This window comes from Triticum dicoccoides, chromosome 3B, assembly GCF_002162155.2.
Source record: "Triticum dicoccoides isolate Atlit2015 ecotype Zavitan chromosome 3B, WEW_v2.0, whole genome shotgun sequence".
Lineage (NCBI taxonomy): Eukaryota > Viridiplantae > Streptophyta > Magnoliopsida > Poales > Poaceae > Triticum > Triticum dicoccoides.
Window position 1 is genome coordinate 538938912 of NC_041385.1, and position 18053 is coordinate 538956964.

General features: G+C 52.0%; 1 protein-coding gene across 1 annotated transcript; it reads right to left on the reverse strand.

Annotated features, from left to right (window-relative positions):
* Window positions 1-14092: 14092 nt before the first annotated feature.
* LOC119276952 (RGG repeats nuclear RNA binding protein A-like) lies at window positions 14093-16931 on the reverse strand. The gene is made up of 5 exons (XM_037558138.1): window positions 16694-16931; window positions 15859-16514; window positions 15495-15733; window positions 15198-15404; window positions 14093-14972 (listed from the first exon to the last, which is right to left on the reverse strand). The coding sequence occupies exons 4-5, from the start codon at window positions 15375-15377 to the stop codon at window positions 14661-14663; spliced, it is 492 nt and encodes a 163-aa protein (XP_037414035.1). The 5' UTR covers window positions 15378-15404; window positions 15495-15733; window positions 15859-16514; window positions 16694-16931; the 3' UTR covers window positions 14093-14660.
* Window positions 16932-18053: the final 1122 nt, after the last annotated feature.

The window sequence follows — 18053 nt, forward strand, 5'->3', positions numbered from 1 at the left end:
CATCAAAGCCTGGGCGCGCTGCTCAAACGCCCGAGCATAGTACATGGCCGTCTGAAGGTCTTGGGGCCCCTTCATCTCGATGTCCACGCGGATGTGGTCGGGAAGGCCGCCGACGAAGAGCTCCGCCCGCTGTAAGGCCGTCACACCGGGCGCCTGGCATGCCAGTGCTTGGAAGCGGTCATCGAAATCCTGCACCATGGAGGTGAAAGGCAGGCGGCCCAACTCGGCCAAGCGGCTCCCGTGGACTGGTGGTCCGAAACAAAGAAGACACAGCTCGCAGAAACGATCCCACGGGGGCATGCCGCCCTCGTCCTGCTCGAGGGCGTAGTACCATGTCTGGGCGGCCCTGACAAGATGGTAGGAAGCCAGCCAAGTGCGCTCCGATGCGGGCGTGCGCTGTCCGCGGAAGAACTGGTCACACTAGTTGAGCCAGTTAAGCGGGTCGTCCGAACCGTCGTACGTGGCGAAGTCGATCTTGGCGAACCGGGGCGGCTGCTGGTGTGGCGCGCTCTGGCCCACTGCCTCGGCGGTGCGGAGGGCTGATGACGGCGCTTGGTCCATGGCGGGGAGGCCGGCGTAGTTCCCGGTGACGCCCGACGCCTCGTGCTGCAACTGGGAATCCGACGGCGGCTCGTGGAGCCAGCCTGGAAGTGGAGACGGTGACGATGGAAAGCGGACCTCCTGGATCGGGAGTCCGCTCGGCGAGGACCGACCCAGGCTAGGGCTGGGTGGGGGCGGTGGTGGGACCTGCACGGTTGTCGCCGGGAGGGACGACACGGTAGGAGACGGCGCGGATGGCGCGGCCCAGGTCGGCCACTCCGGGCCCTGGGCGGCGGCTGTCGGCGCGGGTGGCGCCGCGAGCGGCATCGGCCACTGTGGCTAAGGCGGCGTCGAGGCCGCCGGTGGGGGAAGCACCGGATAGCCTCCGGTGACGGCCGTCGGGACTGAGTACCAAGGCAGCGCCGGCTGGCCCGCGGGCACGGCCGGATGGAGCGGCGGGGGCGGCCCGTACGGGCTCGCCAAGTATAGGCGGATGCCCTGGACCGCGACGACCAGGTTGTTGAGCACGCTGGCCATGGCCTCCGACGTAAACTGCTGCGGCGCGGGGGGAGGCGACGGCGGCGGTTGTTGGATGGGGGGTTGCGGCTGGCCCTGGCCCGGCGTGGTGCCGGATGCGGGGGAGATCGGCGCCGACAGCGAGGCCGTGGCGCTCGGCGAAGAAGCGGCGGTGGTGGTGGAATCGGTGGCAGCGGCGGTGGGGGCGTTGGCGGGTAGCGGCGGTGGTGGTGGCGGGTTTGGAGGCGGTGAAGACATGGTCGAAACCCGGGTACCTGATACCAAGGTGTTAGGAGCTAGGGTTCTGTCCGGTCTTGGCCGGAGGCTGTAGGGGAAGGAGGGAGAGGGGCGAGGGCTCGAGCGCGGCGGCCGGCGGCGTGGCGCCTTCCTTGCGCGTGGGGCGGCGGCGGAGACAGGAGGCGGCTAGGGTTTTAGGGTTCCGGCTCCTCTGGGAGCCGGGCAATAGAAATAGTCTTACTGCTTAATTCTGAAAATAGTCTTACAAGTCGTATATATAACCACGATAGGAAATAAAACTAAGATAACTTGCGGGCTAAGATTGCCCAGTGGGCCTCCTGCGGCCATAGACTTGGCCGGTCATAACAGTTACAGACTAGTAACAATGAACTGACTATTGACCACTTCCCTACACACACAAAATAAGTAGATGAACATGATAAATCAGAAGTCCCAAGGTCATGCCATTGATGGTCTGGAAAAATCTTCTCTAATCTTAACTCATGTTGTGCGGCTTATCTTCTGTGTTATCTGAGTTGAGAGAGAGAATGTCAAAGGTATTGAAGAGCTTATCACCCTGCTGCATTGGGCCAGAGTTTTCAGGTGTTTTAACACTGAGCTAAGTATTTGTAATGGATAATAATGGATGCCAAGAAAAGAATCATACAATCTTCCTGTGGTTCCTACCATACCCTCTTGATAACCTACAGGCTACAAAATGAGATATGTCAGCACACAAGAAACAGAAAGTGACTATGGAAATATTATGAATCACAAGTACGCAAAGCACTAGAGGACCTAGTTAGCATCCTGTCATTCATCGTTTTCGGAACTTATCTATGGAAAGTATTTTTCTTGTATGTATTTCTTGTTATCGTTCTCATTATCCTTGGAGCATATCCATCAAAAATAGCTTTACAAGTGAGAATTGGATAGGGTTGCCTGCCTTCCCCAAAACGGTGATAGCAAAAACGGCAGGACTGAGACTAACGAATATCTTTGGTATTGCCATGGATAATTGTCAAACTTTAGTCTAGAAGTGTACTTGTCCAACACCCAGCGAAGAAAGTGCACTTGAACAGCTTATAGAAGTGCAAGAGCAATTGATTATGTAAAAACAACAATGTTATTAGAGCCATGTTTACGCACAGCAGAGAAAAGGCAGCAGGGAGATATAAGATACAGTAGAAGTTCCATGAATTTGCTTGCTTTTGTAGCGTCCGGCTGAGAACAAAAAGTGTTACTCGAGCAGGCATAGTGATTATATGTGTCTCAAAAAACAAGGTTCAACATTGTCGTAGCTGTATAAAATGAAGCCATTGCCAGTTGCCAGTTTCCCAAATGGAAGCAATATAAAGCTTTCGATGCGCCTTTTGTATTTTATTTTCCAGATTTATAAACTACATTCATTTCATCGGGTCAATTCATTGGCAAGGGAAGTAACAGGTTTACACTCGTTGAATCCTAATTATTCTACATTAGATATATAAACTCTGCAAAAAATATATAGCCTAAACTCTAGCTTGCAGATATGGTTCCCTAGATTACAAGGACGCGGTAAATGAAAGAAATATTAAGATACAACAATGCTAGGAACAAAAGATACAGGTCCTATATGCAACTGAATGTTTTCTGCAAACATTTGTAGCCTAAACTGGATGCTAGTTCTCCAAAGTCTCCATGTAGATTAAAATTAAATATGAGCAGGAATTGCAATCTTGTAAAAGCAGTGCACTAGCCAATGAGTTCTAATTGCAGATGACTTCACACTACTAAGTAGTGACTACGATCATCGAATATTCGATTCTGAGCTCAGGCTCAGCTGCTCCTGAAATCATACCCGTCTGCTCGCCCGAAGATGCGTGTCATCGGTTGTATTCTTAGCTGTATTCAGCGATATTGCCTTTAAACAATGGACGGACCAGGGTGCATTCATTGCGACAGGAGACGGCAGCCTGCACGCGAAACAGGTTGGGCGCATTCATCGCGAGCTGGTGTCTATATATACAGATAAAAAAGAATAGTGTCAGCATCCCTTAACATGCATGGAGCGCATGCATGCAGACACTCAGCAGTTTTATTATTTTAAATGCCAATGGCCTTCTTCATCATTAATCAAAGTCTGAGCTGTTTATGCTAATTGCTTCACCCCTAGAAGTGGTATCCTTTCAAAGACCCAAACCGCCTCGCAGCCACCACCCCTGATGACTTGAAATTGTAAATGTTCACACAAAAAACACAAAGGACGATAAATACTACTCCCTCCGTTCGAAAATACTTGTCACAAAAATGAATATGAATGGATGCGTCTAAAACTAAAATATGTCTAGATACATCCATTCTTTCGACAAGTATTTCCGGACGGAGGGAGTATAGCAAAAAGCTCGCAACTCCAAAAGCGATCTTTGGATTTGCTGAACACGAGCTGCCATTCATCACATCAGACACATGTGCACATCCAAAAGGTTCAACGATTCATTATACAACTACAACATCGCAACGAGCTTGTTACCATTTGCTAGTAGCTACTGTAGATCATATCTTAGATATCTAGCCCCTATGCCTGCAGACGCCTTCGTTTTGCGACAATGCTGCTCACCTCCTCCTCCCCAGCCTCGTCAACTTCGGCCACGGGCCCACGGCGGTCGGAGTATCCACGACGTGCGATTCATTATCTCCACCTGAGACACCACCCTCATCGCTGCCAGTCACCGCGGTGTCTAGACAACGAGCTTATTCCCGAGAAGCATGATCTTGGTTGCGGTCAACCTCCTGCTTAAAGCTCCTACTCCCTGAAACCGTATCCGGCGGCCTCAACCTCGTGCACGTGCACGAGCAACCTCCTGTGGACCGCCATGCCACCTCCTTCACAGCCCAGCCAGCTTGTCGGGCAGAGCAGTTGTGCACCAGGCGGCCGCCGATGTCTCCGACTCTCCTTGCTGAAGCCATCCGGGATCTGCTGCATAGCTCGCGTCAAAGCATGCGGGCGCAAAGGAAAACGACGACTCAGGTTTTCGCGTACATCCTGGTCCACGGCCCAGAAAGGCCCGCATGATTCAGTCGCATCCGTCCCTACTGAATTGGCCCACCGGTCGCACTGTTTCGTACCGTATAGCAGCCGTATCCTCATTATTTGCCCGCAACGTTCTGACATGCCAGCACGAATTGTTACGATCCCAACGCAGCTACGGATGCCAGCGATTTCGGGACTAGCTGAGCTCGAGCACCGAATTGCTCCGTCTCCTTTTCTACAGCAGCTCTTTCTTTCTTCATAAGAAGAAATACTATAAACCATCTTTTGTCTATATGCATCCTATTTAGTACTAGTGTACTCCCTCTGTTCCTATTTACTCGTTGTGGTTTTAGTTCAAATTTGAACTAAAACCACGACGACTAAATCGGAACGGAGGGAGTAGTTGTTATCATGTTACATCTGAGAGTAAGAATTGTTTACCAACAATTGCAAGAGTCTGAAAGTAAAGATTGAAAACAGGAAAAACAAAGACAAAGCAAACAGATGGATACACAGAACTGAAGGACGACCGACAGATTCATTGGACATATATAAACATGAACTCACAGTCTCTATATAATTCCTAACTCTGTTAATGCCTAACTCTGTTTGCATAAAGCATAGCCTGTAAACATTCTAGGCAGATTGGATAACACGCTCAACTGAGGGTAAACATTCTAACAATCTGCTGGGCTAAAATCATGATATAACAAATTAACAACATAGCTTCATTGGGCATAAAGCATAGTACCAGTCTGTGAAAGAACACACGTAGCCCTCGGTTGGTGCAAATTGGAAAAGGCTTTAGTCTTTTCCAGCCATAGTATTTGAAGGGGATAATATGACATACAAAGATAATATACTACTGCATTATTCAGTTTTGAGTCAAGTTGTGCCTCAAACGGAAAGCATCAGCCATTAGGCTAATCAAATACAAAGAATTATATGAAAAAGAAACAGCTGCGACAGCTTTTTTCCGTTTTAAATATTCAGGTCAACAACAACAACAACAACTCAGATATCCAATACTCAGCAGAAAATCTCTCCAGATTTATGTAAGATACATATTATGCATGTAGTAGTCAGTTTCCTCCTAAACTAAAGTGCAAATGATCAAGAGTGGTTTTCTCAGACCCAAATTCATCAAGCACAGCACACACAAATAACAAATACAACTACTTTTAATATGATTCATCACAAATTCAGAGTAGCAGCTATTGTTCCATTAACATTCAGATCAAGCAGCACCAAAGAAACATCGTATTTGTATTTGTAATCCTGCTTAATCGGGATTGACATGTACAACGGGTGGTTGGACAGGAAGACAGTGTGAGCACACATCATCCTCTTAACCTGAATTAATCAACAGTAGATTCATGGCTTACAGTAAGTGCATGATTTCCATGGTAAAATCAAATGGTTCAAAACGCAGCGCCACTTGACTTGACTCCGCATAAGAAATGACACGACAGATAGTTGCATCATGTAACTACTAGCACAATCTAATAAGTACTCGACGACAAGACAACCAACAGCAATTAAAAGTAGCTAGGAAATTGTCACACCGGACACAACAAACAGTTAGTACAACACATTATTTTAGTAGACAGATCGATTAGTAGCAGCAACAGTATTGTATGTATGCTAGCTGAATGGCATGGACGGACGGACGGATCAATCCCAACCAGCAGTTGGTGGTTACTTCTTGGGCGGGCCGTACTTGGGGCAGGCGGGGCTGAAGTGCTTGGAGAGCACCCTGGAGTTGAGCAGCTCGATGATGGGGCCGAAAGAGACGCAGCATGGCGCCATGTACGGCCACGGCCCCGCCTCCTGGCTCCCCTCCCGCCAGTCCTGGGACGGCACCAACTCCGGCAGCAGCCATGGCCGATGGCAAACCCTAGACGACGAGGGAAAGGAGGGGAAACGATGACTTACCACCGGGGAGAAGTCCAGTACGCCGGCGTCGAGGCGTCGGGCGGCGGGGAGGAGGCGGCGGCGGCATCTTGCGTGGAGTCGGGCGACCAAATCCTTGGGCCCCCCCTCGAGTCTTCTGAAGAAATGGAAAGAATAATACAGACTTGCTGTAGTTCAACAAAATGGTGATATAAAAAAATGCAGGGTATAGACTAAAGAACATCTTTTGGTATGTCAAGGATAATTATCAAACCACTCGTGCATAAATCATAGCTTCTCGAAGTATACCTGTCCTACATCCGCGAAGAAAGAGCAATTTCAAGATCCTATGGAAGTGCAAGAGCAATTGATGAGGAAAAAACATTAATGCTTGTTAGAGCCAAGTTTATGCACAGCAGCAGGGCGATAAATTCTTGTAAAAAAATGTACAGCCAAATCCAGTACTGCAGATAAGTTCCGAAATCACCATGAAGGATGCTAACTACCAGGTCCTCCATAGTGTTGTAAACTTTTCAACATACGGGAAATTTACTCTGTATTTATCACTGCATTTTCTCAATTCGGATAACCTAGAAGATAAGCTGTCAAACATATAGGAACCAAGCAGGGGAGACGCAAAGAATGGAAAATACTTAGCCCCACCGCCAGGCCTACTGCTGTCAAACCCTTGAGGATTTGGTTGTTCACAAAGAATAGAACACTTATTCAATCATTTATACAAACCCAAGAAACAAAAGAATGGAAGAAAGATAAAATAATGGAACCGCTAAGCCTGAATTTTTTTTTTGTTATCTCAATTCTGTTTGCAAACAGAACGCAGAGGGGCATCGCTGCCGGTTCCCCTATTGTTGAAATAAACAATTGACAAAAGAAAACAAGAGTATGGATCAACTAAAGGAAGAACTAACAGAAAATGCTACTCCCTCCGTCCCATAATATAATAGTATTTTTGACACTACACTTGTGTCAAAAACGCTCTTATATTATGGGCAGAGGGAGTACCTTTTTGGGGCATCAATGGTTACAGTACTGACACGCGTGCAGTAAAACCTGCATTCTTTGTACTATGACGTCCTAAGCCAATTTGGCTAAACCTCTACAGCAGTGGTAGTGTAACAGCAAAATCCGATAAAACCTAATTAAACTGCATAATGAATAGATTCCCGTTCTTGTGAACTCTTTCCCGGTCTAGGGTGCCAGATCCGCCTCAATTGCCGATGCGACAGCACTGCAGTAAGAATCATGGAGAACATGATAGAAAAGAGAATTGCGAACTGAAGCAAAGATGATTACCAACAAGCAGAGGCTTTGGTGGAACCAACAAAACTAATTTAGACGCAAGAACCAATCTAGAGAAAGAAAGTCATATGCATACAAGATCCAGATAAATAGATATGCGAGTGTTATAAACTAGTAACAATATACTGACCATTTGCCTACACAAGAACATTAAACAGATGAACATGATAAATCAAGAGTCCTAATGTCATGTCATGGATGGTTTGGGAAAATCATGTGGTGCAGCCTATCTTCTGAGTTGAGATACTGCAATGATAAATATATAGAGTGAATGTCAAGGATATTGAAGGGCTTAAGACCCTTGTGTGTTGGCTGGGAGTTTTCAATTGTGTTAGCACTTGGCTAAGTATCTGTAATGAGAAACAGTGGATTACAAGAAAAGAACAATACATCTTGCATAGTTCCTGCCATGCCCTCTCGGTTGCCTACAGAAAAGGATATGTAAGCACACAAGAAACAGAAACTGACTATGGAAATCTATGCCTCACAAGTATGAAACAATAGAGGACCTACAGTTAGCATCCATGTAGTTCATCGTTTTTGGAACTTATCTATAGAAATAAATTTGCTTGATTTTTTTTTTGTTATTGTGTTATGACCGGCGTCACTTATAGCCGGAGGAGGCCCAATGGGCCCAAGTTATTTTATTTTTAGCAGCAAGGTTATATAAACAGTTGTAACACTCCCGTTTGGAATTAAGCAATAAGACATAATCTATTGCCCGGCTCCCAGAGGAGCCGGAACCCTAACCTAGCTGCCGCATCTCCCATCGCCGCCGCCTTCCCCTCCGTGCGAGACGGCGCCCACACGCCGGCCGCCGCGGTCACGAGCTCGTCCACCTCCCTCCTTCCCCTACAATCTCCGGCCAAGACCCGGTAGAGCCCTAGCTCCTACCAATTTGGTATCAGGTAGCTCGGTTGCGATCATGTCTTCGCCGCTGCCAACCTCCACCACCGCCCTGCTAGTCGCCCCGAACAGCGCCCCTCCACCGCTGGTGCCGGTTACCTCCGCCACCCCGGTTGCCGCTGTCTTCACCCCGGAGGAAGTCACCGGCGCACTCCGCGGTCCAGGGGATCCGCCTCTACCTGGCCGGCCCCTACGGGCTGCCGCAGGCCGCGCCACCAACCGCCGCCACCGGGCTGCTGCTCCTGCCATGGCAGCCGCTCCACCCGGCGGCCTCCGCCGCGATCGCCGGGCCGCCACAGCCCCAGCAGCAGTTGCCGCCGGCCCCCACCACCACCCCGCCCTGGTTGCCGTGGCCGGCGCAGGCCCCGCTGCGCCCGTCGCCCCGCTGCAGCAGCAGCCGCAGCTCCAGGCGCCACCGCCGACCAGCTCCGGGCCGGCTACAACCGCGCCGGCGGGAGTCCCGATCCACCAAGTCAGGTTTCCGCCCTCGCCATCACCCCCACCGGCCTGGTTGTCCGGGTCGTCGCCGCAGCCGGTCTACACGATGACCTCGGAACCCACCCTACAGTACGACGGGTCCTCCGGCGCCGCCGGCCCCTACGCTGGCCTCGACGAGCAGCCGTTCCATGGGGGGGCCCCTGTGTCCACCGAACCGGCGCCGCCCCCCTCGCTGCTCCGCACCGACACGCCGTACTCCCACGGCGGTCATACTCATACACTGCCGCGTTTCGCCAAGCTCGACTTTGCCACTTACGACGGCATCGAGGATCCCCTCAACTGGCTGAATCAATGTGAGAAGTTTTTCGGGGGCAACGTACACTCGCGTCGGACCGCACCTGGCTCGCCTCATATCACCTTCGGAGCGCCGCACAGACGTGGTATTACGCCCTCGAGCAGGACGAGGGCGGCATGCCCCCATGGGAGCGATTTCGCGAGCTCTGCCTCCTTCGCTTCGGGCCGCCAATGCGCGGGAGCCGGCTGGCGGAGCTAGGCCGGCTCCCCTTCACCTTCACGGTGCAGGACTTCGCCGACCGCTTCCAGGCCCTGGCGTGCCACGCGCCCGGCGTGACGGCTCGTCAGCGGGCCGTGCTCTTCGTCGGCGGTCTACCGGATCATATCCGTGTGGACATGGAGCTTCGGGGACCCCAGGACCTCCAGACGGCGATGTACTACGCCCGCGCCTTCGAGCGTCGCACGCAGGCCTTGCAACAGGCGGCACCGTCTCGGTGGGGGCCGCCACCGGCGCCACTTAGCGCTACAGCCGACGGGAGGGGAGCAACTCCGGGTCACCGTGGCTAACGGCGACCGACTCTGCTGCCACGGGTTGGCGCAAAACGTGCCCATCACCATCGGCGACGAGCACTTCACCATCACATGCGCCGGCATCGACTTGGGCTGCTTCGACTTCATCCTCGGCGTCGACTTCTTGCGGACCCTCGGTCCCATCCTATGGGACTTCGACGCCCTGACGATGACCTTCTGGCGCCAGGGGTACCGCGTCCAGTGGGAGGGCGTGGGTGGCGCCTCACCGGCAGCGCCGCAGATGCAGCTGGCCGTGACTGCTGCAGGGCCCGAGCACCCTTTGTTGGATCACCTTCTACAGCAGCACCGCGACCTCTTCGACGAGCCTCAGGGTCTTCCGCCAGCCCGGGTGTATGATCACCGCATTCATCTCCTGCCAGGCACGGCGCCGGTGGCGGTGCGCCCCTACCGCTACCCCCAGCTGCAGAAGGACGAGCTGGAGCGGCAGTGCGCGCTAATGCTCGCCTTAGGCATCATCCGGATCTCTACTTCGCCGTTTTCAGCGCCGGTCCTCCTCGTCCGTAAGGCGGACGACACATGGCGCTTCTGCATCGGCTACCGTGCCCATAACGCCCAGACGCTCAAGGACAAATTTCCTATTCCGGTCATCGACGAGCTCCTGGACGAGCTACATGGGGCGCGCTTCTTCACCAAGCTCGACCTCCGTTCGGGCTACCACCAGGTGCGGATGCACCCAGACAATGTCGCGAAAACGGCGTTTCGGACTCATCACGGCCACTTCGAGTTCTTGGTGATGCTTTTTGGCCTCTCCAACGCCCCGACGACCTTCCAGGCCTTCATGAACGACGTCCTCCGCCCCTACTTGCGTCGGTTTGTGCTTGTTTTCTTTTATGTCATTCTTATCTACAGCGCCTCGTGGGCGGAGCACCTTCAGCACGTCGCCATCGTCTTCAACGAGCTTCGAGCGCACCATCTTCATCTTAAGCGCTCGAAGTGCTCGTTCGGCACGACTTCAGTCGCCTACCTCGGCCACGTCATCTCGGCCGAGGGTGACGCTATGGACGCCGACAAGGTGGCGGCCGTGGCGGACGCCGCACTCACCGCGGGCTCTCCGCGGCTTCTTGGGCCTCGCCGGGTACTACCGGAAATTTATCCGGGAGTTCGGCATCATCGCATCTCCGCTCACACGCCTGTTGCGACGCGACGCCTTCGCCTAGGATGCGGAGGCCACTGAGGCGTTCGAGGCCCTCAAGAGGGCCCTCACGACGGGTCCCGTCCTCTAGATGCCCAACTTCGACCGTCCGTTCATGGTGGACTGCGATGCCTCCAGTGTGGGGTTCAGCGTCGTCCTCCATCAGGGCAACGGGCCGCTTGCGTCCTTCAGCAGGCCCTTCGCCGCGCGCCATCATAAGCTCGCGGCCTATGAGCGGGAGCTCATTGGCTTGGTGCAGGCCATGCGCCAATGGCGGCCATATCTTTGGGGGCGGCCATTCCGTATTCGCACGGATCACTATAGCCTCAAGTTCTTACTGGACCAGTGGCTCTCGACTGTGCCGCAGCACCAGTGGATCATTAAGCTCTTTGGCTTCGACTTCACCGTCGAGTATCGTTCGGGCCATCTTAACACCGTAGCCGACGCCCTGTCCCGCCGCGACGCCGACCATGACGCGGACGCCGGCACCGCCGACGGGGCGGCCCTCTGCATCCGCTCGGGGCCCTCCTTTGCCCTCATCGACGACATCCACAGGGCCAGCGTAGAGGCGCCGGACACTTAGCTCCTTCCGCAGCGTCTTGATGACAGCGACTTGGAGGAGCCGTGGCGTTTGGCGGATGGCTTGCTCCTGCATGGGCGCCGCCTCTTCGTGCCGGATCACGGCGACCTTCGTCACCCGGTTCTACTGCTGGCACACTCGGCCGGCCACGAGGGCGTGCAGAAGACCCTCCACCGTCTCCGCGCCGATTTCTACCTTCCCGGCGATCGGGCCCTGGTCCGAGACTGGGTGAGGTCTTGTCTTACGTGCCAACGTAACAAGACGGAGACAGCGGCCGGCTGGGCTGCTACAGCCCTTGGAGGTGCCCTCTCAGGTCTGGGCCGATATCTCTATGGACTTCATCGAGGGCCTCCCCAAGGTGGGCGGCAAGTCCGTCATCCTCACGGTGGTCGACCGCTTCTCCAAGTACGCACACTTCACTGCGCTCAGCCATCCCTACACTGCCACCTCCGTGGCCCGTGCTTTCTTCGACGGCATCGTCCGCCTACATGGGTTTCCCTCTTCGATCGTCAGTGATTGGGACCCAGTGTTCACGGGGCATGTCTGGCGCGATCTCTTCCGGATGGCGGGCGTGAAGCTCTGCCTCAGCACGACCTTCCATCCTCAGACGGACGGCCAATCCGAGGTGGTCAACAAGGTGATTGCCATGTATTTGCGTTGTGTGACAGGTGGTCATCCTCGGGCTTGGGTGGACTGGCTAGCATGGGCGGAGTGCTGCTACAACACCTCTTATCACTCCGCCCTGCACACTACGCCATTCGATGTGGTCTATGGCCGACCGCCCCCGCCCATCCTGCCGGTTGACCCGGAGACGGCTAGGACGGAGGCGGCAGGCGACCTTCTTCGCAAACGGGGCGAGATGCTTGCGGAGGTGCGGCAACGACTCGTTCAGGCCCAGCAGTTGGCCAAGCACTACGACGACGGCCACCACCGCGAGGTAGGGTTCGCGGTGAGCGACTGGGTGTGGCTGCGTCTTCTTCACCACTCTACGCAGTCCCTTGACCCGCGCGCGAAGCGTAAGCTGGGTCCTCGCTACGCTGGGTCATTTGTCGTGCTCGAGCGCATCGGCAAGGTGGCCTACCGCCTTCAGCTTCCGGCCGGTGCTCGCATCCACGACGTCTTTCATGTGGGGCTGTTGAAGCCCTTCCGTGGGGATTCGCCGGCGGCCACGCCGGCACTTCCTCCGACTTCCGACAGCCGTCTCCTTCCCGGACCGGCGAAGGTGTTGCAGGTCCAGCTGCGTCGCGGGGTGTGGTACTTGTTGATCCAGTGGGAAGGCCTGCCGGAGGAGGATGCAACTTGGGAGCAACGTGACGAGTTCCGCCATCACTATCCAGACTTCCAGCACGAGGACGAGCTGTTTGCGCAGGCGGGGAGAGATGTTATGACCGGCATCACTTATAGCCGGAGGAGGCCCAATGGGCGCGTCTAGTTAGGGGCTTAGCCCAAATTATTATTTTTAGCAGCGAGGTTATATAAACAGTTGTAAGACTCCCGTTTGGAATTAAGCAATAAGACATAAACTATTGCCCGGCTCCTAGAGGAGCCGGAACCCTAACCTAGCCGCCGCCTCTCCCATCACCACCGCCTTCCTCTCCGCGCGAGACGGCGCCCACACGCCGGCCGCCGTGGTCACGAGCTCGTCCACCTCCCTCCTTCCCCTACAATCTCCGGCCAAGACCCGGTAGAACCCTAGCTCCTACCATATTGTTCTTAGTATCTCTGGAGTGCGTATCCATCAAAATTAGCTTTACAAGTGAGAATTGGATCAGGTTGCCTGTGTTCCACAAAACAGTGATAGCAAAAACAGCAGAGTTCAGACTAATGAACATCTTTGGCATGCCATGGATAATTGTCAAACTACTAGCATGTAAATCAGAAATAACTTCCAGCTTAAGTCTGGAAGTGTACTTGTCGTACACCCAGCAAAAAAATAGAGCAGTTTAAACAGCCTGCAGAAGTGCACGAGCAACTGATTATGTAAAAGATGTCAATGTTTATAACAGCCAAGTTTATGCACGGCCGTGAAATGGCATCAGGGAGATATAATATATGTGAGCGTTACAAACTAGTAACAATGTACTGAGAACTTGCGTACAGAAGAACATTACAGAATTAGAGAATGTCATGGATGGTTTGTGAACATCTTTTCTGCTGTCTTAATTCATGTAGTGCAGCTTACCTACTGTGTTATGTGAATTAGAGAATGCAATGATAAAATTTAGCCTATAGGGACTAAATGTCTTTACGACATTGTTCTTTGGCTCAGAGTTTTCACATGTTAGCACTTGCTAAGTATTTGTAACTGAACATAGTGGATGCGATGGAAAGGATAATAGTACTGCAGTAGTGCCACAAAATGTCGAGAACAAAAAATTGCAGGGTTTAGACTAAAGAACATCCTTTGGTGTACCATGAATAATTATCAAACCACACATGCATAAAGAGTAACTTCTAGTTCTAGCTTAAGTGTACCTGTCATGCAGAACCTGATCCTGAAAACATTTTTTCCTTCAGAGGGCATGATGAAGTGCTTGATTTTGCCAAAAATCTTCTGCTTCCTATTGCAATTTCAACGACAACAAAACCATATTACAGCCCACACTTCATCAGAAACAAAACAATTGACAAGTAAACTAACACCAAAGCTTATAATAAACCCAGGGCAACACATGATACCACATAGTAGCTCTGTTACAAAACTGTCTCCTCTTCTTTCCTCTAAACTCTCCTCTCCCTCTTAATAATAAGAAAGAAAGAAAAGACCTATCTAGGCCTGGGACTGCGCCTGAGATGCGCCACCTAGAGCTGGGAAGTCGGCCTCTGTGATCACCACTTTATCCTCCTCCTTTGGCTTGGGAGCTTGCCTCTGCCGGTAGTTGCCGCCCTGGTGGTATCCGCCATTGCCCCGCCCACTGTTGTAGTACCCACCCCAGTAACCATTGTAGCCATCCTGGTGCTGCTGGTAACCGTTGCCCCGGCCACCATTGTACCGGCCTTGCTCCTGGCGGTTGCCATTGTAGGCATCCCTGCGCTCCTGGTAACCACCATTGCCCCGGCCACCACCATTGTACCTGCCTTGCTCCCGGCGGTCGCCATTGCAGGCATCCCTGCGCTTCTGGTAGTACCCACCCTGCTGATCCCAGCGCTCGCCATTGTACCCATCCTGGCGCTCCTGGTACCTGCCGCTGCCCCTGCCGCTATTGTACCCACCTTGCTGGTAAGTGGTAGCCGCCTTGCCGGCGCTCGCCATTGTAACCCTCACCCCTCCTTGGGGCGCCACTGTCGTTGGCGTTGGCCTTGGCCTCGGCGTTGTGGAACACGATGGAGTTATGGCCGCGGCCAGCGTTGTAGACCCAGCACTCAGAGCTGCTGTCACGGCTGCTACAGCCATTGTAAGCACCGTTGCCACGGCCTCCCCTGTAGCCGCCATTTTGAGGGCGCCTCGGTGGGGTAGGAGGCACGTACTCTGAACCATCCTCTGGCTTCAGGTACTCCTGGATGCTGATAGCCTGCAGCAAAAAGCAGCAGTAAGGATCACACTGTCACTAACAAGCGCAATACAAATTAAACAGCACTGAAGTAGTGATCGTACATTCTAAGGACATGCCTAGATTTCAGAAGATGGTTCAGTAAGGTAAAACATGCCCCTTTCATATCTCAGCATCAAAATTCAAAATGCATATTGTTGGAAGACTAAAAAGTTGTAAAAAGAAAAGATAAGTTAATTTCACTACCTTGCGAGGCTTGGCTTCCTTTGCAGCAGCCTCCTTTGCCTTGCGAACATTTTCCGCCTTCAATTTAGCATCATCCTCAATCTTCTTCTTCTCTAAGAGCTGGAGACCCTCAAAATCTACAGCAACAGCCCTCCTCTCCTCAGGTTTAGAGGCCTCCTGGGACTTCTTCCTTTCTTGCATCTTCTCATATTCTTCAAGGGCAATCACCTGCTCCAAATTAGCACATCACTAAAAAGCTTGAAAAACAGAGCAAAGGGTCTGTACGTGAGGCAAGTAACCGCAAGTGTAGAAAAGTACAATTTTCTCTTGTTCAATGGGAGCCTCCTGCTCTTCCTGAGCAGTCTCATTAGGAGCATCTCCATCAGAGTCTTCCTTCTTAGGCTTTTGCTTCTTCAGCTCCCTCTTGACAGAGCCACTGAGACACTTGGTCTTATTGGTCTTATCCTTCTTCTAGGCTCCCTCATTATCGGCACCTTCTCCCTCTGGCTTCTTTTTGGCACCCTCTCCCTCTTCTTAGAATCATCTTTTTGCACATCCTTGCATCAGTTTCAAACATCAATGAGGTTAACTTGAAGGATAATGGTTACGTTTCACAACAAAGCAAGGAAAACTTGTACAATAACCAACAGAAAATAAAAGGTCAAGGCTCGGTGGAAGATACCCTGTAGACTTGTCAGATTCAGAGGCAGGGACGGCTTCAACAACATTCTGAGCAGGGGCTTCCACCTGCTTTTCCTCAGCAGCAGGCTCCACCTTCCCTTCATACTTCTGATCAACATCAGAAGCAGACACAGAGGATGGCTTACTCTTAGGCCTGTACTGCAGGTTCTCCCTCCTGTACTGCCTGTCATCCCTGCCGCTGCCATTGCGGTGGCAGAGATCCTCAGAGAGCGGAAAATACCTCTGTCAAACCCTTGAGTCAATCACTCACAATAAATCCAAAAAAGAAACAAAGATGAAGTCTGAAAAGACCCAACATTTACTAGCTCAATTCCATTCGCAAAAAGAACGCAGAGAGGTTCCCCTATTGCAGAAATAAGCACCGGATGGAAGAAAAGGAAACTAAAGGAACATCTAACAGAAAATGCCATCTTTTATGGGCATCAATGATTACAGTATAGTGGCATATGTGCAGTAAAATCTGCATTTTTTGTTCTACTATATGGCTTCCTAAGCCAATTTTGCTAAAACTCTACGTGAGTTCAGCAAAGTCCTACGGGACAGGGCTAATATAAAACCTAAACTACTCATGCAGTCGGTCCTCTGGAACTCTTCCACTCCGGTGTTGGGTCGATCCTCCTCGTTGACGCGCCAGCACTGCATAAGAATCATGGAAAGAAAATGTTAGGAGAGAGAATTGCGGGATCGAAGCTACAAGAAGTGGGGATTTCGCTCGAGCAGGAACCCTAGTTGAGACCCCCAAAGAAAGAAATAAAGAAAGAAAGAAAGAAAGAAAGAGGAAGAAAGCGGTGGATTGGGGGGGTGGGGGGACTCACCACTAGTTCTTCCGAAGCTTGATATGCGCATGGCGGCGACCTTTCTTTGCTTGCTCACCGGCAATCCGCTCCTCCGCCTGGCGCTGCAGCATCTCGAATCGCCTCTCCCGGCAGCGCGACGCGTGCTCGAAGATGAGGGCGACGGTGACCCCGCTCTCCTCCCAGCCGCAGAGGGGGCAGCGTCCCGTCGTCGTCCACCCCGAATCGCTTGGCCAAGGGGCCGCGGTCGAGGAGGAAGACGCCCTCTCCATCGATCCTGCTCCTGCGGTCGAGATCTAGCGACAGGATGTTTTGCGCGCAAGCCCTCTTTCTGTTTCTCGGGGGCTCTCAGGGGTAGAATGCAGATTACGCGATTCTAAGGGGCCTCCCTTTTATAGCCCAACGTACGTTTTCTTCCAGGTCGGCTTTTCCCTGGTTGAGAAAAAAAAAATGTAACGGGGTTTCTTCTGTATTTGTTTTCTACTCCCTCCACACCAAAATATAAAAAATTGGCTAAAAATATAGCCCGCATCAGCATATAATACGTGTTCAAGCCACACTTTTGACTGTATAAGATCTTGTTCATATAGGCAGTCGGTGATCCGTAGTAGACCCTGTGTAGTAGGAAGAAAAATCGGGGTCGTACTATTTAGACGGATGCTCATTGGTCTGAATTGATAAGGATCCCCGAGGGCGAATTCCTCAGAGTGGTCAAAGACATGGATGGAGCTCAAGTCGTTGGCGTTGATCCAATTTGAGATAGCATCGATGAAGATCTCATTGGTGTTGCTTATCCAATCGGACATCGTACGTTAGGTTTTTACGGTCGACATCGGTTATCAAGAGCATTTTGCAATGTACCTAACAACAATAATAGTTAAATGTTGATTTGCTTAGTAGTATGACGTAACCTCGGGTTGTCAGATGAACACGACGCACAAGTATCACCTAGTTTGGTTCCGTCTTGACGTGTGTAATAGCTCTACTCCTTTTCTTTTAGATCAGCAAGTACAATGGTGGGGGTGCAACGAGAGTCTCAATGAGTTAATGGCCAACTCAAGAGTTCTACGTGCACTACTAGGGAAAACCTTATACATGGAGGCTTAGCAGTAGCGCCGGTTATAAGGAGGCGCTATTGATAATTAACAGTAGCTCGTGGTTACATAGGGTGCTACTGCTATCTGTCCACGAAACCGTGCTACGCCTCCCCCCCGGGAAGGAGGCCGAATAGGATTAGGAGGAGGGGCGGCGCCCCCCTCTTTCCTTCTCCCCCTCTCTCTTCCCCTCTTTCGCCCTCCGGTAAAAGGAAAGGGGGGCGAATCCTACTAGGAGCCCAAGTAGGATTCCTCCTACTTGGGTGCGCCTAGGGCTGGCTCCCTCC

Excerpts from the sequence above, each read along its gene's own strand:
- LOC119276952 (XM_037558138.1), bottom strand. The coding sequence starts at position 15,377 with ATGCAAGAAAGGAAGAAGTCCCAGGAGGCCTCTAAACCTGAGGAGAGG. Across the intron at positions 14,973-15,197 it reads AGGAAGCCAAGCCTCGCAAG|GCTATCAGCATCCAGGAGTA; the intron begins GTAGTGAAATTA and ends TTTTTGCTGCAG.